At 53.2% G+C, this 24,962-nt stretch overlaps 2 protein-coding genes across 4 annotated transcripts in view; one reads left to right on the top strand and one right to left on the bottom strand.

The window, feature by feature from the left end:
- Positions 1 to 921, top strand: part of MEAK7 (MTOR associated protein, eak-7 homolog) — an 80,874-nt gene extending 79,953 nt beyond the window's left edge. For all 3 annotated transcript variants that reach the window (XM_079907047.1, XM_079907044.1, XM_079907045.1), the window contains exons 11-12: positions 338 to 507; positions 789 to 921. The gene's annotated coding sequence lies outside the window, so the exon portion shown is untranslated. The remainder of the gene's footprint in view (positions 1 to 337; positions 508 to 788) is intronic.
- Positions 1 to 24,962, bottom strand: part of ATP2C2 (ATPase secretory pathway Ca2+ transporting 2) — a 75,646-nt gene that overhangs the window by 872 nt on the left and 49,812 nt on the right. Inside the window, exons 11-26 of the mRNA XM_079907048.1 lie at positions 21,221 to 21,287; positions 14,951 to 15,075; positions 14,708 to 14,805; positions 14,002 to 14,103; positions 12,764 to 12,853; positions 11,734 to 11,835; positions 9,849 to 10,005; positions 8,388 to 8,558; positions 7,508 to 7,605; positions 7,361 to 7,411; positions 5,434 to 5,600; positions 4,921 to 4,989; positions 4,728 to 4,844; positions 3,401 to 3,548; positions 1,151 to 1,249; positions 922 to 1,063 (exon numbers count right to left, since the gene is read on the bottom strand). Coding sequence (XP_079763174.1) covers positions 922 to 1,063; positions 1,151 to 1,249; positions 3,401 to 3,548; positions 4,728 to 4,844; positions 4,921 to 4,989; positions 5,434 to 5,600; positions 7,361 to 7,411; positions 7,508 to 7,605; positions 8,388 to 8,558; positions 9,849 to 10,005; positions 11,734 to 11,835; positions 12,764 to 12,853; positions 14,002 to 14,103; positions 14,708 to 14,805; positions 14,951 to 15,075; positions 21,221 to 21,287 — 1,803 coding nt within the window. The remainder of the gene's footprint in view (positions 1 to 921; positions 1,064 to 1,150; positions 1,250 to 3,400; positions 3,549 to 4,727; positions 4,845 to 4,920; positions 4,990 to 5,433; positions 5,601 to 7,360; positions 7,412 to 7,507; positions 7,606 to 8,387; positions 8,559 to 9,848; positions 10,006 to 11,733; positions 11,836 to 12,763; positions 12,854 to 14,001; positions 14,104 to 14,707; positions 14,806 to 14,950; positions 15,076 to 21,220; positions 21,288 to 24,962) is intronic.

A 24,962-nucleotide genomic window follows, 5' to 3' on the forward strand; every position in this document is an offset into this window, starting at 1 on the left:
TTTCCTTTCTCCGTACCCTCAGGGACCCTGCTTTTTAGATTTTGGGGAAGGAGAAGCTGGGGGTTCCCAGTCTTGCCCAAAGGTTTTCAGTGCCCTTGTCTCCACCACCTCGGACGCTGCTGAGCATTTCATGATCCTGGGAGGTACCCCGCACTGTGCTCTGCCTTGGAGGCTGCCCTGGGGGGCTGCCTCCCCAGCCCCCTCACCCTCTGGCTCCCCGGTAGGGTCTGGGATTGCCGACGGAAAGCTGGGTCGGCGGTCACCCTGGTGCTCTCCCTGCACTGCTGCTCTCCAGGCCCCCTCCTCCCACTTCTGGTCCCCGTCACCACCGTTTCAGGCACAGGAGGCCAAGCCACCCGGCGCAGCTTCCGAAGAGAAGCCTGCTGAAGATGCAGGGCAGTCCCTGGGGTGCCCCACGTGGCATGTGTGCTTGGGGCCCAGAGAGCTGTGGTCATCGCATGTGGCCCTTTCAGCAGGAAGTGCTTGCTGGCCCACTCCTGCCTCCAGGTAAGCGGGTCCCAGTGACACAGGCCCTGTTAAAACCCCCAACAGGGTAAACTCACTCCTAAGCTGGGGCAGCACATCACAGGCTGAGCCTAGACTGTGGTCCATCCTGGCGCTGCCCCTGGGCCTCGCCGTCCCTGCTCTGAGCCTCCTGCTGTGGGGCGGGGAGGGGGTGGGCCGGGACGTTGAGACCCCTGTGCCCTCCCTTGACTCCTAGGAGGTACCCCCGTGTTTGCCGCCTTCTCCACTCCCCCCATCACATCGCCCCCTCCTACCCAGTGCAGATGTCCAGGAACGAGCCCAGTTCTTTGGGGACAGGAAGGCCCCATGCGGGGACTTCACGGCCCAGAAAGGTCTGCAGCTGCCCCGTGCATGCGGCGAGGACGGCTGCGGTCCCGGGTGACCCCTCCCACTCACCGAGCGCCCCCAGGTTCTCCGTCTGGAAGACCTTCTGCAGGGGCGGCAGGTATATCACTGCTAGCTGCCCCAGGACAGACCCGAGCACAGAGTAGAGGAAGGTGCGGTTCCTGAGGAAGCCAATCTCGGATATCAGCTTGGTCTGCGGAGAAGAAGGTCACAGTTGGGGCACAGGAGCCGCCTAGAGACGCGGGCCGGGAAAGCGTGAGCCGGGGCCGTGGGGGCTCACCTGGGAGCGGCAGGTCAAGGCGTTGAAGAGGTCAAAGAGCACGAAACAGGTGAAGGTCATGGTTGTGGTACGTGGGGTGCTTGCCTTGTCTTCGGGCATCTGGAACACGAGTGCACAGGGTGAGAAGGTGCAGGGGAGGCGGGGACCCCATCCTCAGGACCCCTGTGTGAGAGCTGACAGATCTGTGCCTCTCTCTCCCGCCTGGCTGAGCACACGCGCTGGACAAACGCGGGGCCTCTTCCACCTTCCGGGCCGTTGAGGATGCAAGAGCCCCGCTGCTCCTCGGGGGTGGTGTGGGGAACACCTGAGAAAAACAGAGCTGGGGGCTGTCCGGCGCCCCATCCCGCCTCCCGCACATGGGCGAGCTGGGGTTTAAACGCCTGGACGATCACCTGCCTAATTCTCTCTCTAGCTCCCTGGCCATGTCAGCACAGGGGCTGTCTGAACCTGCAGGCCATGGAAAGGTGACGCATAGGAGGAGCCCCTACAGTGAGAACAGACAGCCTCTTCAGTGAGTGGTGTTGGGAAAACTGGACAGCTACATGGAAGACAATGAAATTAGAACACTCCCTAACCATACACAGAAATAAACTCCAGATGGCTGAAAGACCTAAATGGAAGGCCAGACACTATAAAACCCCTAGAGGAAAACACAGGCAGAACACTCGGACATAAATCAGAGAAATATCTTCTTTGATCCACCTCCTAGAGTAATGAAAATAAAAGACGACCCACAGAATGGGAGACAATATTTGCAAAGGAGGCAACAGACAAGGGCTTAATCTCCAAAATATATAAACAGCTCATACAGCTCAATATCAACAGAACAACCCAGTCAAAAAAGGGGCAGAAGATCTAAACAGACATTTCTCCAGAGAAGACATACAGGTGGCCAAAAAGTGCATAAAAAGATGCTCAACATCACTAATTATTAGAGAAATGCAAACCAAAACTGTAAGAGAGAACACCCCACACCAGTCAGAATGGCCATCATCTAAAAGCCTACAACAATAAATGCTGGAGAGGGTGTGGAGAAAAGGGAACCTTCCTACACTGTTGGTGGGAATGTAAACTGGTAGAGCCACTATGGAGAACAGTAGGGAGGTTCCTTAAAACACTAAAAATCGAATTACCCAGACAAAGCTATAATTTGAAAAGATACCTGCACCCCTATGTTCACAGCAGCACTACTTACAAAAGCCAAAACATGGACGCAGCCTCAACGTCCATCAACAGAGGAATGCATAAAGAGGAGGTGGTACATACACACAATGGAATATTACTCAGCCAGAAAAAAGAGTGAAATAATGCTCCTTGCAGCAACATGGATGGACCTGGAGCTTATCATACTAAGTGAAGTAAGCCAAAGACAACTATATGCTATCACTTATATGTGGAATCTAAAAAAAATGATACAAATGAACTTATTTACAAAACAGACTCACAGACTTTGAAAACAAACTTATGGTTACTAAAGGGGAATCGTTGGCGGGGAAGATAGATTGGGAGTTTGGGATTAATTTATACACACTACTACATGTAAATAATCAACAAGGACCTACTGGGTAGCACAGGGAACTCAGTATTCTGTAATAACCTATAAGGAAAAAGATTCTGAAAAAGAATGGATACGTATATATGTATACCTGAATTACCTTGCTGTACACCTGAAACTAACACAACATTGTAAATCAACTCCACCCCAATATAAAATAAATAAAAAATAAGATCTCGGGCTTCCCTGGTGGCGCAGTGGTTGAGAGTCCGCCTGCCGATGGGGACACGGGTTCGTGCCCCGGTCCGGGAGGATCCCACGTGCCGCGGAGTGGCTGGGCCCGTGAGCCATGGCCGCTGAGCCTGCGCTCCACAACGGGAGAGGCCGCAGCGGTGACAGGCCCGCGTACCGCAAAAAAAAAAAAAAAAAAAAAAAAAAGATCTCCCAAACAGTCACCTCCTGAGAATAAGACAGGAGTTTCTTTTACTAGATGTCAGATTGTTTCCTGGGGATAATACAAAGCAGGAGAGGCACTGTGTCCCGTTTAGGAAAAAACCTGCCACCTTTTCTCTGCCTGTGAGGCCTCACCTCCCTTCCGCCCGGTCCCACCTCTGCAGCGTCAGCTTGCAGTCCCTCCCCACCCTCTGCTGCCCCCTCCCCTGCACGTGTGTTTGTCTCCCCCAGCCACGGCGCCTGCACCCCTGGGGGCCGGGACCACACAGACCCGCTGGCCAAGCCCATGAGGACTCCCCCACCTCTTTCCAGAAGATGAAGAGGGTCCCGCTGATGATGGTGGCGGCCGACAGGAGGATCTTCAGGATGAGGGCTCTGCCGAGTATCACGTCCTTGACGTTCCGTGGCGGCTGCCTGAGGGTGTCCCTGTCCACCGGCTCTACCCCCAAGCTGCTCGGAACAAAACCGGACGCTTTGAACTAAACCACTGAAAAGACGTGCAGGGGTTAAATGCGCGAGGCCACCGGCAAAGTGACGCACAAGGGTCCACAGTGAAGGCCTGGACGGGCGTGGGCAGTGCCTCCAGGCTGTCCCCTGCTCTGCCGCCACAGCCTGGACCCCACCGGCAGCCTGGCAGCTCCCCCGCCCTCCTGCATCCCCAGCCATGAGTGCGGTGAGAGAAGACCATGCCTGTGGCCGACCACGTGGCCCTGAATGGCGCCCGGTTGTTCCCCATCACCTCGGAGACCCCCGCCCCCAGCTCAGGCCTGGCCTCATCCCCGCTGGCCTGGAGAAATGGGATCCAGGCCCTGCCCACGGAAGAGCCCCCCAGCAACTGAGGGGTCCTGCCTTCAGCCAACTCCAAGGCAGCGGGATCGGGGCCAGGCCCGGAGTGGACGGTGTGGGGCACCCAGGAGGGAGCAGGCTGGGGGATGCCCACGCTGGGCAGATACGGCTGGGTCCAGCTTTGCTCACGGCCCCGTTCCCAGGGAGAGCACGTATAAGAGGTGGCCCTCTCGCTGGGCGTGGTGGGGGGAGCAAAGCCATCACTGGTGGTGATTAGATTAATAACTAACAATTCAGCTGCACCGAGAGCAACACTGCTATGTGCTCAGACACAGGGAGGTGCCTTGCTTGCTCACATCGGCCTCCCTGCCTCCAGAGCCCATCCTTCCTCCTGCAGCATTCATTCCGTTAGCCTCACGCTCCCTCCTCATTCACCCAGCCAATAACGTCTTGAGCACCTAGTGTGTGCCAGGCACCATTATAGGAGTCGGGGATCCTACAGGGAACGAAAAAGCCCTCCCCCAGGAAGCTGACGTCCTAAAGGGGAGACGGATTATGACCAGATAAACAAGGAAATATGGGCCCCTCTAGACAAAAATAAAGCAGGGTAAGGTGACTGGGAGGGAGGAGGCTGCTGCTAGAGAAATCAGGGAGGACTTCTTGGAGGCAGTGACCTGAATGAAGAGAGGGCTCGAGCCATGCAGGTAGCTCAGGGAGAGCATTCCAGGCAGAGGAGCAGAAAGTTCGGTCGTCCCCCTGCCCGCCCACCAGACGCCTCCTCCTGCGCCTGGTGCATTCCCCTCGCCATCTCCCCTGCACGCTCCCGCCAGCCCACTGCCTTACCTCTGCGCCGGCGGCCCATCCATGATGATGTTGATCCACAGGATCTGCATGGCATTGAGGGGGCTGGGCAGGTTGCACACGGTGGACAGAGTGATGAGGCTCAAGGCCGAGATGCTCCTGCAGGGCACACACAGGGCACTGTCACGAGCTGCTCCCAGACCTGGCACGTGGGGGGACGCCGGCGTCGACTTACGTGCTCAGCTGAAATCGGACAAAGTTCTTGATGTTATGAAAAATCCCCTTGCCTTCCTCCACCGCATTCCTGCAAGAGAGGAGAAAGCATTTATTCACCAAGGCGGCCGGGAGAGAAGGGTCAGCCAGCTCCGTCACCTGCTAAAGGAAGCGACGGTGTCAGCAGAGGTCACGATTCTCCTTGCTGGCATTCTCGGGGAATCACCGGTAGAGGATGCTCATGTCCTAACAGGTGCCTTCAGCCACTGGGGGCTGGTCGCCAAGCCACGATCGCCCTTCTGTCCAAAGACTGTAGACCATTCTCTCGTCCGAGCCCTGGGACCCCAGCCCTCACCCAAGGCCCCCGAAGTGCCCCCTGCCCCTCGGTGACCCACCAAGGAGACGGAGCCCCCGTGGCCCTGCTTTCCATGGGGGGAGTGGGCCTGGGGACACCGTGTATATACACCACAGCAGAGGAGGCGGCTGCCACCCCAGGCATTTTTGCCACCAAAGAAACATCTAAAGAGCAAATTACATGATGGCTGAGAAGTCGTCGTCCACCAGGATCATGTTGGCGGCCTCCTTGCTGACGTCCGTCCCTGTCCGCCCCATGGCAATCCCGATGTCCGCCGACTTCAGGGCGACCGCGTCGTTCACCCCGTCCCCCGTCATGGCCACGATCGCCCCCGACTCCTGCAAAGCCTTTGGAAAGAGGAGGCCAGTGGAGGCCTGCAGCCTGAGGACCTTCCTTCCAGATCCTTCCCTCCTCCTGCCCCGCCTCTCACACAGAGTGGTCCACGGCAAAGGCCCCTCTCTAGAGGGCACTGGGGTCAGCTGGCCCGGGTCTGAATCCCAGTTCCCCCCGTATGAGCTGTGGGCACTGGGCAAGCCCTGAACCTAACCTCAGCTTCTCTATCTGCAGAGTGGGAGCACGGTCTCTCCTTATCAGGGGTGTTGTGAGCCCTAAACCAAGAACACAGAGGGCACAGTGCCCGGCACCGAGCGCAGGCGTGAATGTGTTATCCGTCACCACGCCAGCTAAAAACTGTCGCTTGCCGTCTGGTTCTACAAGGTCGAAGTCACTGGCCACTGCAGCCGCTGACCTTCCACACCCGCTGAAAGGGGTTCAGGGCGGAGATCGGGAACGAGGGAAGAACTGGCAGAACAAGCCTCAGATGGTTAGCTGTTTCCAGGAGCAGATTTTATGCGCCCAGATTCGTACAACTTTTCGTATCTAGAAAAGCACTAAAATCACTAACAGAGACGTCTGCTCCTCGTGGCCAGGAGCAGCCTTCTGCCAAAGCACGTGCATGCCTGCTGGTACCGCCTTCACTGGAGTCACATACATACCCCACCCCTACCTCTTCGGAGTGGCCCCTCAGAGACCCTCAGAGCTGAGACGCTGTCTCCCCAGCTGTAGTTCTCTCTCTTTTTTTTTTTTTTGCAGTACGCGGGCCTCTCACTGCCGTGGCCTCTCCCGTTCCGGAGGAGCACAGGCTCCGGACGCGCAGGCTCAGTGGCCGTGGCTCATGGGCCCAGCCGCTCCGCGGCATGTGGGATCCTCCCAGACCGGGGCACGAACCCGTGTCCCCTGCATCGGCAGGCGGACTCTCAACCACTGCGCCACCTTCAGGGAAACCCTGTAGTCCTCATTTTGCCCCCAATAAAACTTAACTCACAACTCTCACGGTGTGCTTTCTTTTTCAGTCAACAACCATTAATAATAATCAGCTCGTCCCCTGAATCCATGTGGTACCCAATAAGGATTAATATTTTCTTTGAGGAATGACTGGCACAGAGATTTACTCTGTAGAACTAAAAAACCCCAAAATGACACAAAAGAAAAAACACAAGTGTTAAAGAACAACTTTTCAAAGCATCCACGTGTGGGAACCACACAGGAGTCTCTCGTTCTAGTCGTTTCGTTTTTGATGCGCCATCAGAAGGCACCTGCGGTGGGCCAGGCGGCGGCCAAGGGCTTCACAGGCCCAGCTTCGTTTCTTTCTTTTTTTTTTTTTGGCCGATCCCATGTGGGATCGTAGTTCCCTGACCAGGGATTGAACCCGCACCCGCTACATTGGAAGCGTGGAGCCTTAACCACTGGACAGCCAGGAAAGCCCCCTGGCTTCGTTTCGTCCTCTCCTGCCTTGTGAATTAGCTGGTGTCATTCTGTCATTCATATTATCCCCATTTTACAGATGAGGAAACTAAGGCCTGGAGTTAAATACAGGAATACGCCAAGGAGCACCCGACTAACGAAGGCTGGCCTCTGCGCTTCTCCCTTTGCACCACCCAATTCCCGCTCCCCGCTTTTGGTACACGTGGCACGGGGCCCCCAGTTCTCCCCTCCCCAGAGGCCAGTGCAGAGGAGGCGGCCACCGCTGGGCCCTGGACCACCTTGTGAGCAGAGCCGCCACCGCCCTGGGCTGTGCCCTGAGGGACCAGAGAGGCACACAACTGACCTTGATGATTTTGAGTTTGTGCTTTGGGCTGGTCCTGAAGAAGACAGACACCTGCATACGGAGACGGGAGAGGGCCGGGCATCAGTGAATGAGGAGGTGGCACCTTCACCCCGTGCCCCTCGGCGGCGAGCCTCGGGAGGACCCCACCTTCCCGACGCGCTCGGCCAGCTCGCCCTGCTCGGCGCTTTCCACCTCTTCCCCGGACATGGCGCTCAGCTTCCCGTTGCACAGGCCGATGTTTCTTCCTGCAAGGTGTGGACAGTCCCTTCTGAGGGCCTGAGACTGTGGTCCCTGCACTTGCCCCTCACTCCACCTACCTGACATCAGGCCCCGCCTTGGCCACAGGGAAAAACAAAACCACGGTGGGCCCAATGAGAGAGCCCCTGCTACGGTATCTGACCTTAATCCCATCCACAGAATGAACTGGCAACCAAGGCCTCTTATCCCCACTCTAAAGATGAGGAAACAGAGAGCGGTGACTTTCCCAAGGTCCTAGGGCTGGTAAGTGCTAATCCTGGAACTGACATGGTTCTTTCTGTCTGATTCCAGAGTCTGTGATCTTTCCATGGTGCCAGGCTGCCTCAAGACAGAGGGGGAAGAAACCCAAGGTGTGGCAACCGTGCTAACAGTAATAAAAAGAGTAGGAGGAGGAAGGTTGCTAGCCCTCTGCTGATGAAAAGCCTGAGGGTCAGAGTGGCTCAATGATTTGCCAAGGGCGCACCGCTGCTGGCAGAAGCCAGACTGGAAGTGTGCACTGGCAGTGATGCTGCCTGTGCAGATGAGGTGAGATCATGGATGGAAGGCCCCAGGGCAGAGAAGGTTCTTGGTGCACACGAGGTCTTTTCCTCTTTGGGAGAACCTGCCAACATTTTAGAGACAAACACCCACTCGGAAGGTGGGATGCTGGTCCTCGAACCTCAGAGTCTCTTCCAAGCACGTGGAAGGTAGGCGTGAGCTCTCCTGACCAGGTCCCTCGAGGAGTAAGCAGTGGTAGCGACCCTCACCCTCCACCCCATTCCCTGGTTACCTATCGCCAAGGCCGTCTCCAGAGCATCTCCCGTTATCATTTTCACGGACAAGCCCGAATCAGAGAGAACGTGGACCGCTTCCTCCACGCCAGCCCTCGGAGGGTCGATGATTCCGATGAGACCCAGGAAGGTCAGCTCCCCCAGCTCAGGCCCAGAAGCCAGGGCCAGCACTGCGGACAGAGCAAGACCCACAGAAGGTTCAGAAGATTTTCGTCCCCAGTCAGCCCCAGCCCCACTGTGTCCCAGACTCTCTTCTGTCCGCGAGGGGCTTGGGCACTAAGTCCCTGGACCACAAAGGGGAGGGATGATCTTTCCGATGGTCGTCAGGCCCGTGCAGGGCAGCGGCTGTTGACGGCTCACCCACGATGGAGAGCAAGGGAAGTAGCAACAACCTGCCCAGCGGGAGACGGGCCTCTGTCTGCTGGTGGTGCAGTCCCCACGGGGAGTGGCCACGAGCACACCTGTGGGCTGGCACATAAGGGCACATTTCGGATGGCCTGTCATTGCTCTGCCCTCCTCTGTCATTGCCAGCAGACTCGGGGCGACAGCTACCAAGGTCAAGAAAAACGTGCAGGAGGCAACACGGGTCAGAGGACTCTGTTTCAGGGGCACAGAAGCCAGACCCGGCTCTTGGGGACAGGTGCTCTGAGAGGGGGTGGTGTGAGAACTGACCTTACTGATACTGGAGGGGAGCTATGGCCAACAAGTTCCAGCTGTGACCCCTCAGTCATGACACTGTACCAGTGATGCAGGGGGGTGCGCCAGCGATGCGGGTACCATTCCCCCCTTTCTCAAAGCAACCCTCCCTGCCCTGCCAAGCTCAGCTCTGTCCTGACATGTCCTCACCTTATAGGCTCGTCAGTTTATAATTACTGTCCCCTGAAGGGGAAAACTAGGCCAACTGAAACCAATACAGGAAGCCAACGCTTCTCACTTTCCCCTGAGGGAATACACGTGTTCCAGAGTGTTTTCAGACATTTTCTCCGAAAACGGACGGGCTGACACATGACACTACGGGAAACGTGAGGTTTCATGTTCAGCCCATCGGGGAAGGCGTTGGCCCTGGTGCAGAAAATTGGAAATGGCCAAGGAATGAAACGTCTGTATTAATTTACAAGAGCTTTGGGTTTTCCTGACAGTGAGCCGTGAGCAGGACGACCAGTCGGGAAAATCATTGTTTCAGGGGCGGCCTGTCCACCTGTCTTAGAAAACTCAGAACCTCTTCTTGCAGGCATGAGCTGCGTCTGGGATAACGGGTATCGTCTGGCGGCTGAGATGGGTGGGGGTCTCCCTGTCTTTCATCTGCCCAAGAGAGTCCACCCTGGCTTTGCTTGCATTAGCATCCTGCCTGACACCACTCTGATCATCACTGCGTTGACTCGGGACGCTGCGTCAATACACTTGAGAAGTCAGTGTTAGGTGCAAACTTAGAGCTTGGGGCTGGGACCACAGGCACTGACCCCGCAGGCCAAGCGACCCCATCCTCTTCTCCTCCTGCTGGCAGAAGGCTCGCTGCTGGGGCGTCAGCGGCAGGGGGATACCCCCGTGGTTGTACATGGTACAGTAACGAATCACTTCCTCGAAGGCCCCCTTCATGAAGTAGATGTCTTCCTGCTCCTTGGAAAAGACAAAAGGAAAAAAATGGGCTGACACTGGCTGCTTCAGCTCTTGGTGACCGTCACCTCATCCACACAGAGATGTTCACGGCGGGGCTATTTACCCCGGACCGTCACTGTTCACCAATACAGGACAGGTTAGAGAAGTTACAGGAAATCCATGTGATGGAATACCGATCTCTGAGCCAACCCAGGCCTGCCCTACATCGGGCTCCCCGGTTAATGTCACCCAGAACATCTGCACGTTTCACGAACTGGTCATATCCCAGCCATTGCTGTGTCTTTAAGTGTGTGACTGACCCCTAGATGTCTCTTTCAGGGAGGCTTCCAAGCAAGGCAGGCACCATGAACTTGGCCCGTAAGAATGAACCCAAATGAGCAGCTGACCCGTTTCCCGTGCATTTGTGAAGCGCCGTCTCCCTGAGAGAGACCGTAAGCGCCAGGTGCCTTGTCAGTGTGGGTCACCCTGTAACCCCGGCACGAGCACAGCACCTTCCTGCTCGCAGTGGGCAGCGAGTGAGCCTGTGCAAACTGACACGGAAAGCTGTCCAAGACAGCACTTCAGGGAAGAGAGCAAATTACACACACTGTATACGGCATGACCTTCTTTTGAAACTACTACCCCCCGTGTTGCATTCGCACATTTAGAACCTGGAACACTCTATCTCTGACTGCTAAGGGGTGTCAGCATGGGTGGGGAGTGGGGAGGGAGAAAAGAGGGGCAGAATTGTCGTGAGCTTGCGTTTTTGAAGTTACATTTCTATAATTTTTTCCAATGAAAATATATTACCATTGCCTTTGGGGGGAAAATAAGATTTGAAGGTATTAAAACATAAAAAAAAAAATCCAAATCCCTTCTTAAGCACCCAGAATTTATATGCCTGTCCACTCATGGCAAAGAGCTGGGATAAGCTGGCCCAGCTACCCGCCACTGTGAACGAGACGGGAAGTCTCAGCATGGGCAAGACGTGACATATTCCAGAAAGAGCAGGAAGTTTGGAGAAAAAGGTAGAAGGCGATAAAAATCTCTTAAAAAAAAAAAAGTTTCTTCATTGTAGAAAATCTGAAAAGCTACAGAAAAAGAAAAAAGTGGGGGAAAAATGGCTGAATCCCCCCCAGGCACAGCTAGTAGGAATTCGGTACCTGTTCCCCAGGTGGCCTAGAACCTATGCGTGCACACACGTGCGAGCCCACCGTCCACACCATCTATGGTGGATGCGGGGGTGTGTGTCCTGGATCCCCCTTCAGGATGAAGGCTCGTTCCCCCGTTATGACAGTTACGTGAGGTCATGTGTATAAAGAACTCAGCACAGGGATGCGAAAAAAGGACCCTAAGTTAGCAGCGGGGTCAGTGTCATCAGTAAGGACATGCAGTCACTCCAGTAGTAATTACTCAGTCATTGTACTGTAGGCCAGTGAGTCTCACACGTGAACTTGCATCAGAACCCCCGGCAGACACAGATGACCGGGTCCCAGCCCTGGAATTTCTGAGTCAGTGGGTCTGGGGTAGAACCTGAGAATCTGCATTTCAAACAAATTCCAAGGTGATGCTTCTGCGGGTTCAGGGACCCCACTTTGAGAACCAGAGATTCAGAGGACAATCTCAGAAGAGGACCCAAGGTAATCAAAGGTTTATACTTTCACGTATTTGGAAGCTCCCAGAAGTAGCCAGGAACCTTCTGACGTCTGCATTTTGCTTTGCTGGAAAGGGGCAGAGAGGCAGACTCACCTCATTGCTGGGGCTGCACTGAACCGCCATCCACTTCTGTTCCGAACTGAATGGAATCTCTTTTTTTCGCTTGTATGAATCTTTAATATCACTTAAGCCCATCTAGGAAAATAAAATGGGACGTTTTCAGTGAGTCATCCTAAACCAATCTCTATGCAAAGCTCAGTCCCTTTAAATTATTCATTATTCAAACCACCTCAGGCAGATGAGAAATCCAAGCGTTCAGCACACAGAGAAAAGCCATTTGCTTTCAAACGTCCCACGGGAAAAGAAATCAATCTCTCTTTTCTCTTGTCCCAGGGGCAGAGCCTGATGGCCTCTGCCACAGCGTCTAGCTGGAACCTGTGGGGTTTCTTGCCGGGATGAATGTTTCAGACTTGAAGACGTGGCAAAAGGAGCCCTGGGAAGTGGGGTGCCTGCGGTCACCACCTGGGGTCCCTGCCAGGCCTCACATTCACTCGCTCTTTGATGGCTTTCAGGCCAGTTCCTCGACAGCTCTGAGCCTTGGTTTCCCCAGTTGTAAACCAATCCTAACCCGTGCATCCCATCGCCCCCCAAGGGGTGAAAACGGGTTCTTAGGGGGTGAAAAAAATCTCCTTTATGTATAAAGCACAGACACCCATACAGTACAGGAACAGATACATACTATTGGGCTGACAAAAAAGTGCGTTTGGGTCTTTCCATAACATCTGAAGTATTAAAATCTCATGGGGGGAGTGATAAGGGAAAAAACATCTAAAAAGTCTCCTTAGGGGAGTGTCATCGGTTGCACTGTGTCCCTCAAAGACTTACGGAAGGTGTAATTCCCCAGTGCCTGCGAACAGGATCTGATTTGGAAATAGGGTCTTTGGAGGTGTAACGAAGTTAAGATGAGGTTGTTGGGGGAGCCCACGACGGCATGACCGGTGTCCTTCCAAGAAGAGGACAAGGCCACGTGAGGACCTCCCTCACTCAGACAGGACCTCGAATTGTACTGCCAGTGTAGCTCCGAGAGAAGGAATTCCCCACGCAGACGTCACAGACCTCCTACCTTCATTGCCAGGGCCACCAAGGCGCCCTCCGTGGGCTGCCCCATCATGGCGTTCTTTCTGATGGTGGCGTTGTTGGCGACACAGCCTGCCTGGAAGGAGAGGTGTCCGAAGGTCGTTTGTTAGTATTTGGAGCTGCACCCGCCGGGGTTCCAGGCTTACTCAGGCACGTGAAAGGGTGCCTGAACGCTGCACCCATTTTCAGAGCTGGGGCTGGCATGGGGGCCAGGGACAAGTTTACTCTTCAAAATACATCAGTCTCAAAATCCACACGATTAATATTCACTGACTCTGCTGAATGTGGGTCGTCACACAGCTGTCACGAGGAACTACAGTGGGGAGGCAGGCAGACTGGGGGGTCACGCGTGTGGGGTGATGGCCAGTGCCTGATAATGGGGACGGGGTTTCTGATTGGGGCGACGAAGCATCCTGGAATTAGATAGCGGTGAGGGCTGCCCAACCTTGTGAATATACTAAAACCCACTGAACTGTACACTTTAAAAGGGTGAATTCTGTGGTGTGCGACCTACATCTCAATTTAAAATAATAACTGAAAAATGAGAAGTACAAACAAATAGACAAAAAGAGCACGGGGGTGAATCCCGGCTCCCTCCCACTCACTGGGGGACCGTGGGCACTCACGCTACCTCTCTGAGCCCCCGTTTTTCTTTCTGGCCGGCGCTGTGCATGCCAGCATGCCGTATCTTAGTTCTCCAACCAGGGACCGAACCTGTGCCCCCTGCATTGGGAGCGCTGCGTCTTAACCACTGGACCGCCAGGGAAGTCCCAAGCTCCCGTTTCTTAATCTGCACAACTGAGATCATGGGGCAGCCCTCTCAGGGCTCTGTTAATTGTCACCGTGGAGGTGGGACCTGCGCGGAGAGGATGGTGGTCAAACTTCCTGTGGGGAGGGGACGTGAGCTCCTGCGAGGACAGGTATGGCTCACGTTACAAGTACTGATGGTCACAACAGGCAGCGTTCATCCCGTGCTTGTTTCCCAACATTCACAGAGCCCCTTCCCTGTCCAGCAAGCAAGGGGGGAGGAAGGGGCTCCCAGCTCCCTTACGTCCCATATTTCCATCTGTATCTGGGCCGCCGTGACAACCTGACCCCTGGGCTGTGGCCCAGTCATCACCGAGAACCAGCTGGTCCAACTGCTGTCTCTCTTTCCGGAGAGAGTCCCCATTACCTCTGTTTTAAATGCATGTTTACTTCCACGGTGGCGCTTTTGACACTTACCTCCACTAATTTCCCCACTGAGATGTTGGAAAACTGCTTAATGACTTCCTTTGAGGGTAAAAGACAGACAGTCCCTTGGCCGTTGTAGCCAACTCCGCTGACCTACAGGGCAAAGGCAAAAAACGGGGTGTCGCTAGGAGGCAAAAAGACGCTTCCCCGGTTGACCCCTATCCCTTTCTGGGGATCCATCCCTAAGGACACGGTCCCACCACGAACACGTCTCCAAGCGTGAAGTGTCCCCTGCAGGATTACGTATTCATCAGATACCTCACCAAGTGCCGTGCTTCAGTAAAATGCAACAGGGCATTCTTCAGCCGGTAAAAATTATGGTTATGAAAACCAAGTATTAGCATACAAGGGTGCTTATGTTCTAGAACCGGGGCGGGCAAGCTCTTTCTTGCAGAGCCGATAGCAAATATCGTAGCCTTGGCAGTAATCTCTGCTGCGATTACTCTGTAGCTGTGATGTGACAGGAAGCACGGACAATGTGAACATCCATCCAATGTGGACATCCTCTGCCAGCCAAAGGGTGGCTGCCTTCCACCAGTCGTGTTCCTTGCTGCTACTGGTAGCAAGGAGATTGTCCAATAACCCATATTTGCTTCTTCCTTACTGTTCTCTGGAAGACTCCGTGTGCTTTCTCTGGGAAGGAAGGGGTCTGGCAGGGCACAACCTGGACTTGAACCTTATAAATTCACAGGCTCACCTCAGCGTGGAGCCCGTCCGACGTCACAAGTTGGGTGACAGTCATTTCATTGGCAGTCAGAGTCCCCGTCTTATCAGAACAGATGACATTGCAGCAACCTGGCACAAGAAGACACCAGAGTTTATAGGAACAAGAAGTCGTCACCACCAACTCTCAGGCTTAGGAAACACCCAGGTAGAATCAGCACGGCACTAAAATGCCCACGCAGTCCAATTCGTAATCCAACCAGCTGGGTTCCCTCACCTAAAGTCTCCACGATCGGCAGCTTCTTCACAATGACCCGCTTCCTGGCCATCCGCAGCACTCCCAGGACCAGCGTCACTGTGACGACGATGGGCAGACCCTCGGGAATGGCGGCCACAGCCAGGCTGGATCGAAAAGGCCAGGCGGATCACCTCGAGCACGCACTTAACGATGACGTGCATCGCACCTGGCGTTGGCAGCATGTTTACCCGGTGAAGCTTGTCCGTGGTTCCCCCACCTTCTCTGTTCTGTTCTCTGCTGCCAGTCCCATGACACACCTGCCTCCTCCTTCAGCATCCATTGCTCTGAGCTTTCCCCCTGCGAAACCCTGCTTTCCTACCAGACAACCACACTTCAGTGTGAATTAGTCTGTCCCTTGTTTTGCCTATTTAAGTGCTTTTGTCATCTATTAAAGACAAAAGTCTTGGGCCCTATGAAAGCAATCTCCGGAATCAGGCACTAAGTGGGAAGCGGAATTATTAGGTTTAGAGGGTCCTCCCTGGGTCCCTTGAATTTTACTCTAAATTGGTCTAATGGTTTAGACATTTGCTGTGAGAAAACCAGACAAGGAAATGAAAGTTGGGGGAGGTGAAGTGGCGCGGCGAGGCCTTTGCCTAAGCAGGCTGTTGTGCTGTCTGCTCATTTGCTTAAGACGCCCCGCACCCCCCACCACTCTTTCTGTACCACGGGGCCCCGCCCTCCCACAGCCAAGGTTGATTGGGTTAGAGGAGAACATATGACTCCAGCTGAACCACTGAGCTCCTCCCTTGGGAATCTGCATTGGGACTGGGCACAGGATCCCCTTCCTGTGGGCAGGGTTTGTGTCTTGCCAGTGACCTCAGGCCGATGGGGGAGGCTGGAGAGTGCGGGGCAGACTGTGCAGAGCTGTGGGGTGAGCATTACCATGCCAAGCCCCAGGGTGGTTCACCCTTTGCAGAGCACAGTGCCGCAGGTAGTCAGTAAATATTTGCTGAGTGAACACACAGGAATGAGTGAACACATGGCAAGTGCAAGAGCCTGGACCCACCCTGGCCTAGCACACAGTGAGCGCTCTACATAGGTTGGTTAATAATCAGAAAGCCCCGCCGCCGCAGCCGCCGCCCCACCGCCGAGGATGAACCGAAGCCACGCATGGCTACCGTATTTCATCAGATCTAAGGCGCTGCTGATTGGGAAGGGCACCATTATCCTGCGCACCTCTAAAAACATACTGCCCATTAACGGTGCCGGGATGCTTTCTTATCACCTCACTTGTGAGAAGCAGTCTGACTTCAGAGAAGGTAGAAGGTGAAAAAGAATGTGTGTCTTAGAATCAAAGAAATACGGTATATGAATGGCGGCCTTTCACCTGGAGGCCATGGAGCATTCAGGGGTAAGTTATATAAACCAAGGTGACGGAATTTGGTCGAGGGACTGTGCCCGGTTTCTACGGTGACGGCAAGAAGGTTTCCTTGCTTTTATGGCACAGGCTGACAAGGCCAGCTAAGCAAACATTTGCAAAGGGTTCTCACGGGCACTTTCCTTCTACATGGCATGAGAAGGGCATTGTGTGTGCCTGGATGTTTTCATAATAATAAAAAAGTAATTGGCAAACTAATAAAGATTAGAATAGACCAGGAAAAGCAAGTAGACCTTGGGTCATCTTGAATGTCGCTCAAGGCACAGGGAAGTAGGATAAAGTTTCTAAAAGAATGATTCTCTTGCTATTTATTTTGGAGAATCTCTTCCTCACCAGCTATCCTGCCATTTCTACCTTATGACTGAGAGGTGTTGAGTGATTTTCTTCTGCTAAAAACTGAAGAACCTCATCCTTTCAAAGTCACAAGTGAAATGACCACAGTCAGTTTTCTTTCAATTGCAAGTTTCCCATGGACCGAGTGGGATGAGAGAGATGAAAGGGGCTGTTAGACAAGAAATCAGAAATGACCTTGGGGAAGTAGGGATGCGGTGGACACAGGAGCCTTTTCTCTTATTTACCTGGAAATACTTAACAGTCTTTTTGCCTCATGGAACTTTCTGTGGTTTACAAGATGGGATGGAACGCATCCTTATTTGGGGGAGGTTCTCATGCATCATGGCCTCTGAGAGCTCTGCTTTTTCTGGGAGCCCCTCGTGGCTGAGGCTCCACCCTCTGCCACCACCCCCTACCTCTGAAGACCGAGTCACCTGAGCCTTCTTTCTGGGGCTCCACCTTCTTCCCTAGTGCCACCTCTTGCTGGAGCCCCGACTAGGGTAATTGTAGCCATGGCCTCACTGCTCAGAGTGATGCTTCCTGAACCGGCAGCATCACCATCCCTGGGGAGCATGTTAGGAATGCAGAATCTTGGGCCCTCCCCCCAGACCCACTGAGTCAGAGCGCCGGCAATCTGTGTGGGACAAGCTCTCCCAGGGACGCTTGTATGGTGAGGTTAGTTACGGTCAAGTCCAAGACCCCCTGCTCTACGGCGGCCTCCTCTTGCAGGAGGCCCTGCCCTCACCTCAAACGCCACCGTCCACAGCGCAGCCAGCTGCCCGCTGCCCTGTTCCCTCTTGCCCCCTCCCTCCTCAGAGCGAGCCAGGGTTCACCCCTCCCATCACCATTCCAAGAATGGCCAACACTTTTCATCTCTCTGCTCCAAAAGAATAGTAGAGATGGCCGGGCACAGCGTGTTGAGAAGGGTTCTGAGGATGTGATTAGAATTCAGAGAAAAAGGGGCCCATGAGTTTCCGCGTGATCAGCCCCGTCATCTACCCCACCGTCTGGTCTTATCACCCAGCCTGACCACAGCCTCCCCGCTGCTTCCACAGATGCGCTAGGCTCACTCCGCCTCCGCGCCTTTGCCCCTGCCATTCCCCTGCCTGAACGCCCCGCCCACCCTTAGCAGCATCTCTCCAGCTTCACCTCCTCAGAGAAACCTCTCCCGGCCCCCTTTTCCGGCCACATCCCTTCCCGCCTCCCTTTTAATCTCTCTCAACCATCGTTCCCTTTGTAGCTTTGATCATAAGTTGTGATTATTTTGCTAACGTTCACTTAAATTGTTCACGTTTACTTTCCCCACCAGCCTGCAGACTCCGTGGTCCAGCTCCATCAGCACTGGACGATGCAAGTACATAGTGAACAGGTGCTCAAGAAACATGTGTGGGGCAAATAAGCAAACGAAGCGCCATGGCCGGGGAGGGTAGGGAGAGTCCCCGCCCTGCCCGGGAGGTGGCCAGGGGCACTGAGCCGGACCCCGGCTTTGGATCAGAATCGTGGGGTCTGCAGTCTGTCTCCTCCACTCCCTGATCCTGTAACTACAGCCAGATGTGTTGGCCTAACCCGCAGCGTCTCCATCTGTGAAACGGAGACCGGCCTGCCTCTCGGAGCTGTGCCTCGATGAGCGAGGTCACCTGCTCCTCCCGAGTCCTTCCCCCTCCTCCACTCGGCATCAGCAGACCCTGGCTGCGCCCCCTTCACGTTCTCGAAGATTCTAGAACCGCCTCACCTAGCTGGTCAACACTCCGACACTGACACGGAAGGATAAACGGCCAATGAAAGCTCTGGGTCCTATTTTCCTTTATACCATTCACGGCACGTAGCTCAGGATATAAAGTCAGGAAACCCCCGCTCGACTTGAGATCATGACCTCGTCCACTCAAAAGAACGCGTTGGGCTCTGCATCTAGAGCTCTGCAAGCCGTCTGCTGTGGCCACCACCCAAATGTGACGATGATGATCCGGGTGTGTTTCAGGGAAAAGGCCTGAAATCCAGCAGGAACATCTGTACAGCACAATGGCCTGATTTTCATGGTCCCAAAGAGTTTGGGGGGAAGACCCAAGCCCTGGTATCAATCCATTTATTGATAGCTTATATAAAGTGAAAACCTAAAGACAATTGCTGTTAGGGTATCTTTTCTTTTTATACTCAGAATTAGTCTGAGATGGCGTTTTCCAAATGTTTGCCATTTGTATCTTGCTTTTATGGTTTCTGTCACATAATATTCTAACTGCATAATAGTCTTTAAACCAACGTTTCCTTTTCCTTTTTCATGTCCCCAGGAGTTGGCATTAATGAGATTTTGTTTGTTAAGGACTGGTAGAGCTTCTAAAACCAGACACAGACTTTTCCAGTTTCCATTCAGTCACAAAATAGTCACGGAATAATAGGTACACACCTGCCCGCAGGTGGATTTTGCTGGCCTGCCTCTCAGTGCACACAGGGCATTGACACAGGGCAATGACGCAGTTGAAAGAATGTATATATATATGTACAACTGAATCACTTTGCTGTACAGCAGAAATTAACACAACATTGTAAATCAACTATACTTCAATTTTAAAAAGGGAGGCATTTGGAATTTTACAAGACCTGCATTTGAATTTCTTCTATTGCTAATTGCCAGGTAATGGTGTCCACTCATTTTTACACAGACAGACTTGACTCTGTACCAGAGACGTGTACACTCAACCCCCTAACGCAAGGTTCTCTGGCCCACGTTGGCCGGCCCTGTGGGAAGCAGCTCCCCGCAGCCTCCGTCCTACACTGGGATGCCCCGAGCCGTTGTGAGGCGCGTCACTGTAATTTACTGTAATGACAGTTACAACGTGGCTGTCTGCAAACAGTTCACTTTTTATATATAAATTAGAAAGGATCCAAGGATCCTTGTAATAACAGCTTTCCTAATTACCTGCTTTATGTTTTCTTTATTGAGATGTCATTCACGTACCGTAAGATTCGCCCTTTTAAAGTATCTAATTCAGTGGTTTTATATTCAGAGTTGTATAACTATCACTACAATCACTTTAGAGCCTTTTCATCACCCCCAGAAGAAACCCCATCACTGTTGGGGTCCCTCCTCGTTCCCCGACCCCAGTCCCTGGCAGTCACTAATCTACGTTCCGTCTGTATGGATTTGCGTGTTTGGGGCATTTCATAGAGACAAAGTCACATGGCATGTGGCCATTTCTGTCTGGTCTCCTTCTCCTAGCCTCATGTTTCTGTGGCATCCACACCGTAGCACGTGTCAGTGCTTCACTCTTTTTTTCTAATATCTTTATTGGAATATAATTGCTTTACAATGTTGTGTTAGTTTCTGCTGTACAACAAAGTGAGTCAGCTGTACGTATACATATGTCCCCATATCCCCTCCCTCTTGCGTCTCCCTCCCACCCCCCCATCCCACCCCTCTAGGTGGTCACAAAGCACCGAGCTGATCCCCTGTGCTATGCACCTGTTTCCCACTAGCTAGCTATTTTACATTTGGTGGTGTATATATGTCCGTGCCACTCTCTCACTTCCTGACAGCTTACCCTTCCCCCACTGGCTTCCCTCCTTCTCGTGGCTGAATAGTATTCCCCTGTATGCTGTTTATCTGTTCACTACTTGACGGGCACCGAAGTTTGTTTACATTGTGGGTTTGAGGTACTAAGTATGTATTTTCGCTCACCGACATTAATCTTCCACGTAACACCTGACCATCTTACAGACAACAACACAAGGGGGCGTCACCCTGAGGAAACCATGAGGGGCCTGACGTGGGTCCTCCACGTCCCGGATTACCGGCTGCCCTTCTGCTGGGACATGCCCCATTAGGGACAATCCCCAGCACCCCGTGTCCCCGAGCAGCCGTGGAAAAGCTGTGGCAACTTCACGCCCCTGCACAGAGCCTGCCTTCTGTCTGCCTCTGCTTCTCCACTGGGACCCAGGGTGGGGCGGTCAGTTATGAGCACCACCAGGTCGTGGAAGGGCAGGTTCCCGGGGCTTAAAGTCAGGGCCCCGATCCCCAGCCCTGCAGTCAGCCGTGCGGCCTCGGCTACACGGTCTCTGTCCTCTCCTGCAGCTGCCTCCTTAAATCAAGGGCCGAGTTCCAAGTGCGTAATGAGAACACACACCCCCTGCGCGTTCCGCGTGGCCGCAGGCACCTGCGCAGGGCACCCGGGGCATCCTCACCGCGCCCCTCGGAGGGCTGACATCACACCCGTTTACAGAGGAGGAAAAGAAGGACCAGTAAATGAAGACGCTGGGCCGGGGTCGCATGGCTAGCAAGTGGCAAAGGCAGAATCTAAACGTGGGTTGGCTGGCTCTGGAGTCTGCGCTCAGCCAGGAAGACCCAGACCCACGGGCCAGGGGGACAGTGACAGGGACTCCAAATCGTCAGCTTTCCTTCCTTTTGCAGACATTCGCTGGGCACCCACCTGCCAGACAGTGTGCTACGGAGAGACTGTGGCTTAGGGGGAAGGGCTGCATCTTCCCCCCAATCTCCCCACCTTCTCTTGTACACAGACGAGGGGGGGATGGCCCAGCGCCCTTACCTGACCCCGATGGTGAACATGCTGAGGAGATGCTTCCCTTGCAGCCAGCCCGTGAACATGATCAGGCCTGGGAGAAGATAAAAACATACACGTATGTACGTACACACACACACGCGCACACACCTGCACACACACACACACACGCACACACACGCGCACACGCACACGCACGAGTATGTCCTCCAAAGGACGAAGGCATTCCAAACTCATTTCCTTAAAGAGTTTCCAGTAATATAGACACAGGACGGTTATGAATAACCTCAAACACGTGCCACCTCTCCCCTTTTTCTTTTTAAGAAACAACTCCCCTGCCTACGAGAAAGAGGATGGCTTTACTTTTTCAGGAGAAGATCAAGCCAGCTCAAGTAAAAGAAACAGCCAACCAGTTTATTTGGGGCTGTTGTCAACATTTCTGTATTATTCCACAAGTTCCCATGGGCTGCACGCCCCCAGGACTTGCCCCAAGGTGTCTGCTGTGCTCCTGTGACGCACAGATTGGCCGCTGTCTCTTGACTGACTTTATCCTGCGTGTTCATGATTAAATACATTCCTTTTTCCATTTTTCTCCTTCGTCAATCGTTGACCCAACGTCTTCTAAACGCCAGGCACTGTGCTATGCATGGGACACACAGTCAGTCAGAGACGGACCCTCCAGGCACAGGAGTGGCATGAGTCGCTGGGACCCGTGAAAGTGCTGAGACGTTCTGACAATGGGGAAAAGTTCAGGGGCCGCCAGGCGTGGCCTCAGTTTCCTCACCTGCAAAGTGGGTACAATGACCTTGTCTTCCTCAAGGACTTGTTTCAGGATGTAAGATGTGACAATGCACTTGGAGTGCTTAGCACGGCTCCTGGCCCCCAGTAGCACCCAGTCGTGAACTGCTGGGGCCACGGTTACCGGACAGGTGAAGGGAAAAATGTGTGAGGTGAGAGGAGTCGCCTGTTGACACGTCCTGGGAGATTTGCTGAAAAGCACTAGCTTTGTTTTGCAGGGAAAGGGGAGTCAGCGCAAGCTTTCTGCTGGGTAGTAGCGGTGTGCGTGTGTGCGTGTGTGTTGGAGTACGGGGGTCAGAAGAGCTGATTTATTAGGGGCTATTTTCATACTATGTATCTTTCTAATTAATTTATTTATTTTTGGCTGCGTTGGGTCTTCATTGTGGTGCGGTGGCTTTCATCGCGGTGGCTTCTCTTGTTGCGGAACACGGGCTCAAGGCGCGCGGGCTTCAGTAGCTGTGGCTCGGGGGCTCTAGAGCGCAGGCTCAGTAGTTGTGGCGCACAGGCTTTGTTGCTCCGCGGCATGTGGGATCTTCCCGGACCAGGGCTTCAACCCGTGTCCCCTGCATTGGCAGGCGGATTCTTAACCGCTGCACCACCAGGGAAGTCCGTATTTTCATACTATGATTAGCAACAGGCTTCAGTAGTCAAATAAAATCTTCGCTGCAATCCAAATGAACCCAGTTGCAAAAGACTGGGTGGGAGGGAACTCTATTAAAAATAGGTGCAGGTCGCACCCACCAGGACCCGCCCCTACCCTGGGGGCCTCCCTGCAGTAGGAGGCTGAGCTTGTTCCCCAGGGGCTCACAAGAGCTGACTGTGCTCATTTCTTCCCAAATCCACGTTCAGTAACTTTGCACTGGTAGCTTGAAATGGGCGGCTGTGACTACTGATACCATGGAAAGGGGCAAACACCGCTTTCCGCTGGAGCTCGCTGTTCCCCTGAATCTCCTCCTTGGACCCTCTGAGGGTTCAAAATTCCCACTCTGCCGAGCAATTCTTCAAATATTTATTAAAAAGAAAACACGTCTGAATGGTATCATGGGCCTGGCCATGCACATGCTAATTTACTTTCTCATTTAACTTGAGGAATAATGGCTTATACGAGGCAATGACCGTGCAGGACCTCTGACTTGGATTTTTTTTTTTTAAAACAAATTTCATCTTGTGGAAAGGCCTGCTAAGAGCATCTATTTGACAATGTGCCTTGAAGCACATCTACTTGGTATTTGCTCTTGGGGCCATTATTACGGCCCAGTCTCCTTCTGGCAACCCCAATGTCTAGAGCAGGTGGTGGAAAGGTCTTCATATAACAGATCAGATAGTAAACAGCATCGGCTCTATGGGCCATATGGTCTGTTACAACTCAGCTTGGCCACTGCAGTGTGCAAGCAGCTATGGATAATACGCGAATGGGTGTGGCCGTGTGCCCATAAAACAGATGTGTGAACACTGAAATTTGAATCTCATATAACTTTAATGTCATAACATATTCTTCTTCTATTTTTTTCAGTCATTTAAAAATGTAAAAAAAATTCTCGGCTTGTGAGCCACACAAAAACAGGTGGCAAACCCGATTTGGCCTGGGAGTCATAGTTTCCATCCCCTGCTCCAGACTGTAAAAGGGTCCTCTGGCCAGCTGGGGCCACGTGGGCATCCAGTCTAGCCCAAAAGCCTGATCAATGTAACCCCGAGGATGGCAGGTGAACGGCGATGCAGAGCCACTTTCCCCTCCTGCGTCCATGACAGACATCACTAATCCATCACAGTTCTCTGCCACCAAGCCCGAGCATGGACTCCAAATCCTCTCACAAGCACAGAGCCCCCTTAGCTGGGATCAGACTTAGCAGGTTAAGATGAAACCCATTTTCCATAACTGCTCCAGGACAAACTAGGGTGGAGAGGAGGGAAGAGGACATAGAGCTACATGAAAACAGTAAAACTACTGACTGAGCAAAGTCTGAGCACTAAATCCAAAGTTGACATTTGGAAACTGGATACTAGAAGGTTGGGATGGGGTGGCCAGGGAGGAAAGGGTGGGCAGGTCTGTCCCCAGCATGACAGAATTGAGAGCTTTGACTTCAGACCATATCCTCTTAACACTCTACTAAATTTACCACCTCTTACAAGTTGTGAAGGAGTGGGAGATACCTTCCATGCCTTTGAATCTACCCCTTCCTCTGTCTGGAATTCCCAATCTCTTCTTTTTTTTTTTTTTTTTTTTTTTTTTCACTTGGCAAACTCCTACCCATCCTGCAAGACCCAACTTAATGTCACCTCCTCCTGGGAGCCTTCCCAACTCTCCCATGCAAACTTAACTGCTGCCTTCACATTTCATATTTGTTCAGGCGTCTCTCTCCTATTTCCCTGGGGTCCTTCAAAGGGCACAAGCTGTGTCTGACTCATCTTGGTGGCTCCAGAACCTATCATAGGGTCTAGCATGTCATAAGATACTCACTAAATGAATGAATTGCATCTAGATGCCCAGAAGCACAACAAAACTGCTGCTAGGAGGGACAGATGTTTCTCCCAAGAACATTACTGGCTCTGCAGTTTAGCCAGATTCTCTAGTACTTCCTCCCATCACTGCTCATGCTATGAGCAGTGGTTCGTTGGTTGGTTTCTTTATTCACTCATTCATTCAACCAACATTTATTGAGAATCTACAGTGGCCAAGGCACTGGTTGATCCTGAAAGCTGGGAACGAAGGACACAGACTCCAAACCAGAGCTGGAGACAGCAGGAAGGAGCAGGTGAAGGGACCAGGGCAGCCCCATGAGGATCTTCAGGAGTAAGACCTGAATTTAGCTCTGCAGCATCTGTGGATGCTGTTTGGTGTGTTGCCAAAGGCCAGGACGCACAAGCCCAGGCACAACCTGCTTTGTAGAATAGAAACATGGCTGGGTGCACCACCAGACTACATTTCCCAGTCTCCTCTGCAGTTAGGTAGGCCATGTGACTTCATTCCAGC

Source organism: Stenella coeruleoalba, assembly GCF_951394435.1.
Source record: "Stenella coeruleoalba genome assembly, chromosome: 20".
NCBI lineage: Eukaryota > Metazoa > Chordata > Mammalia > Artiodactyla > Delphinidae > Stenella > Stenella coeruleoalba.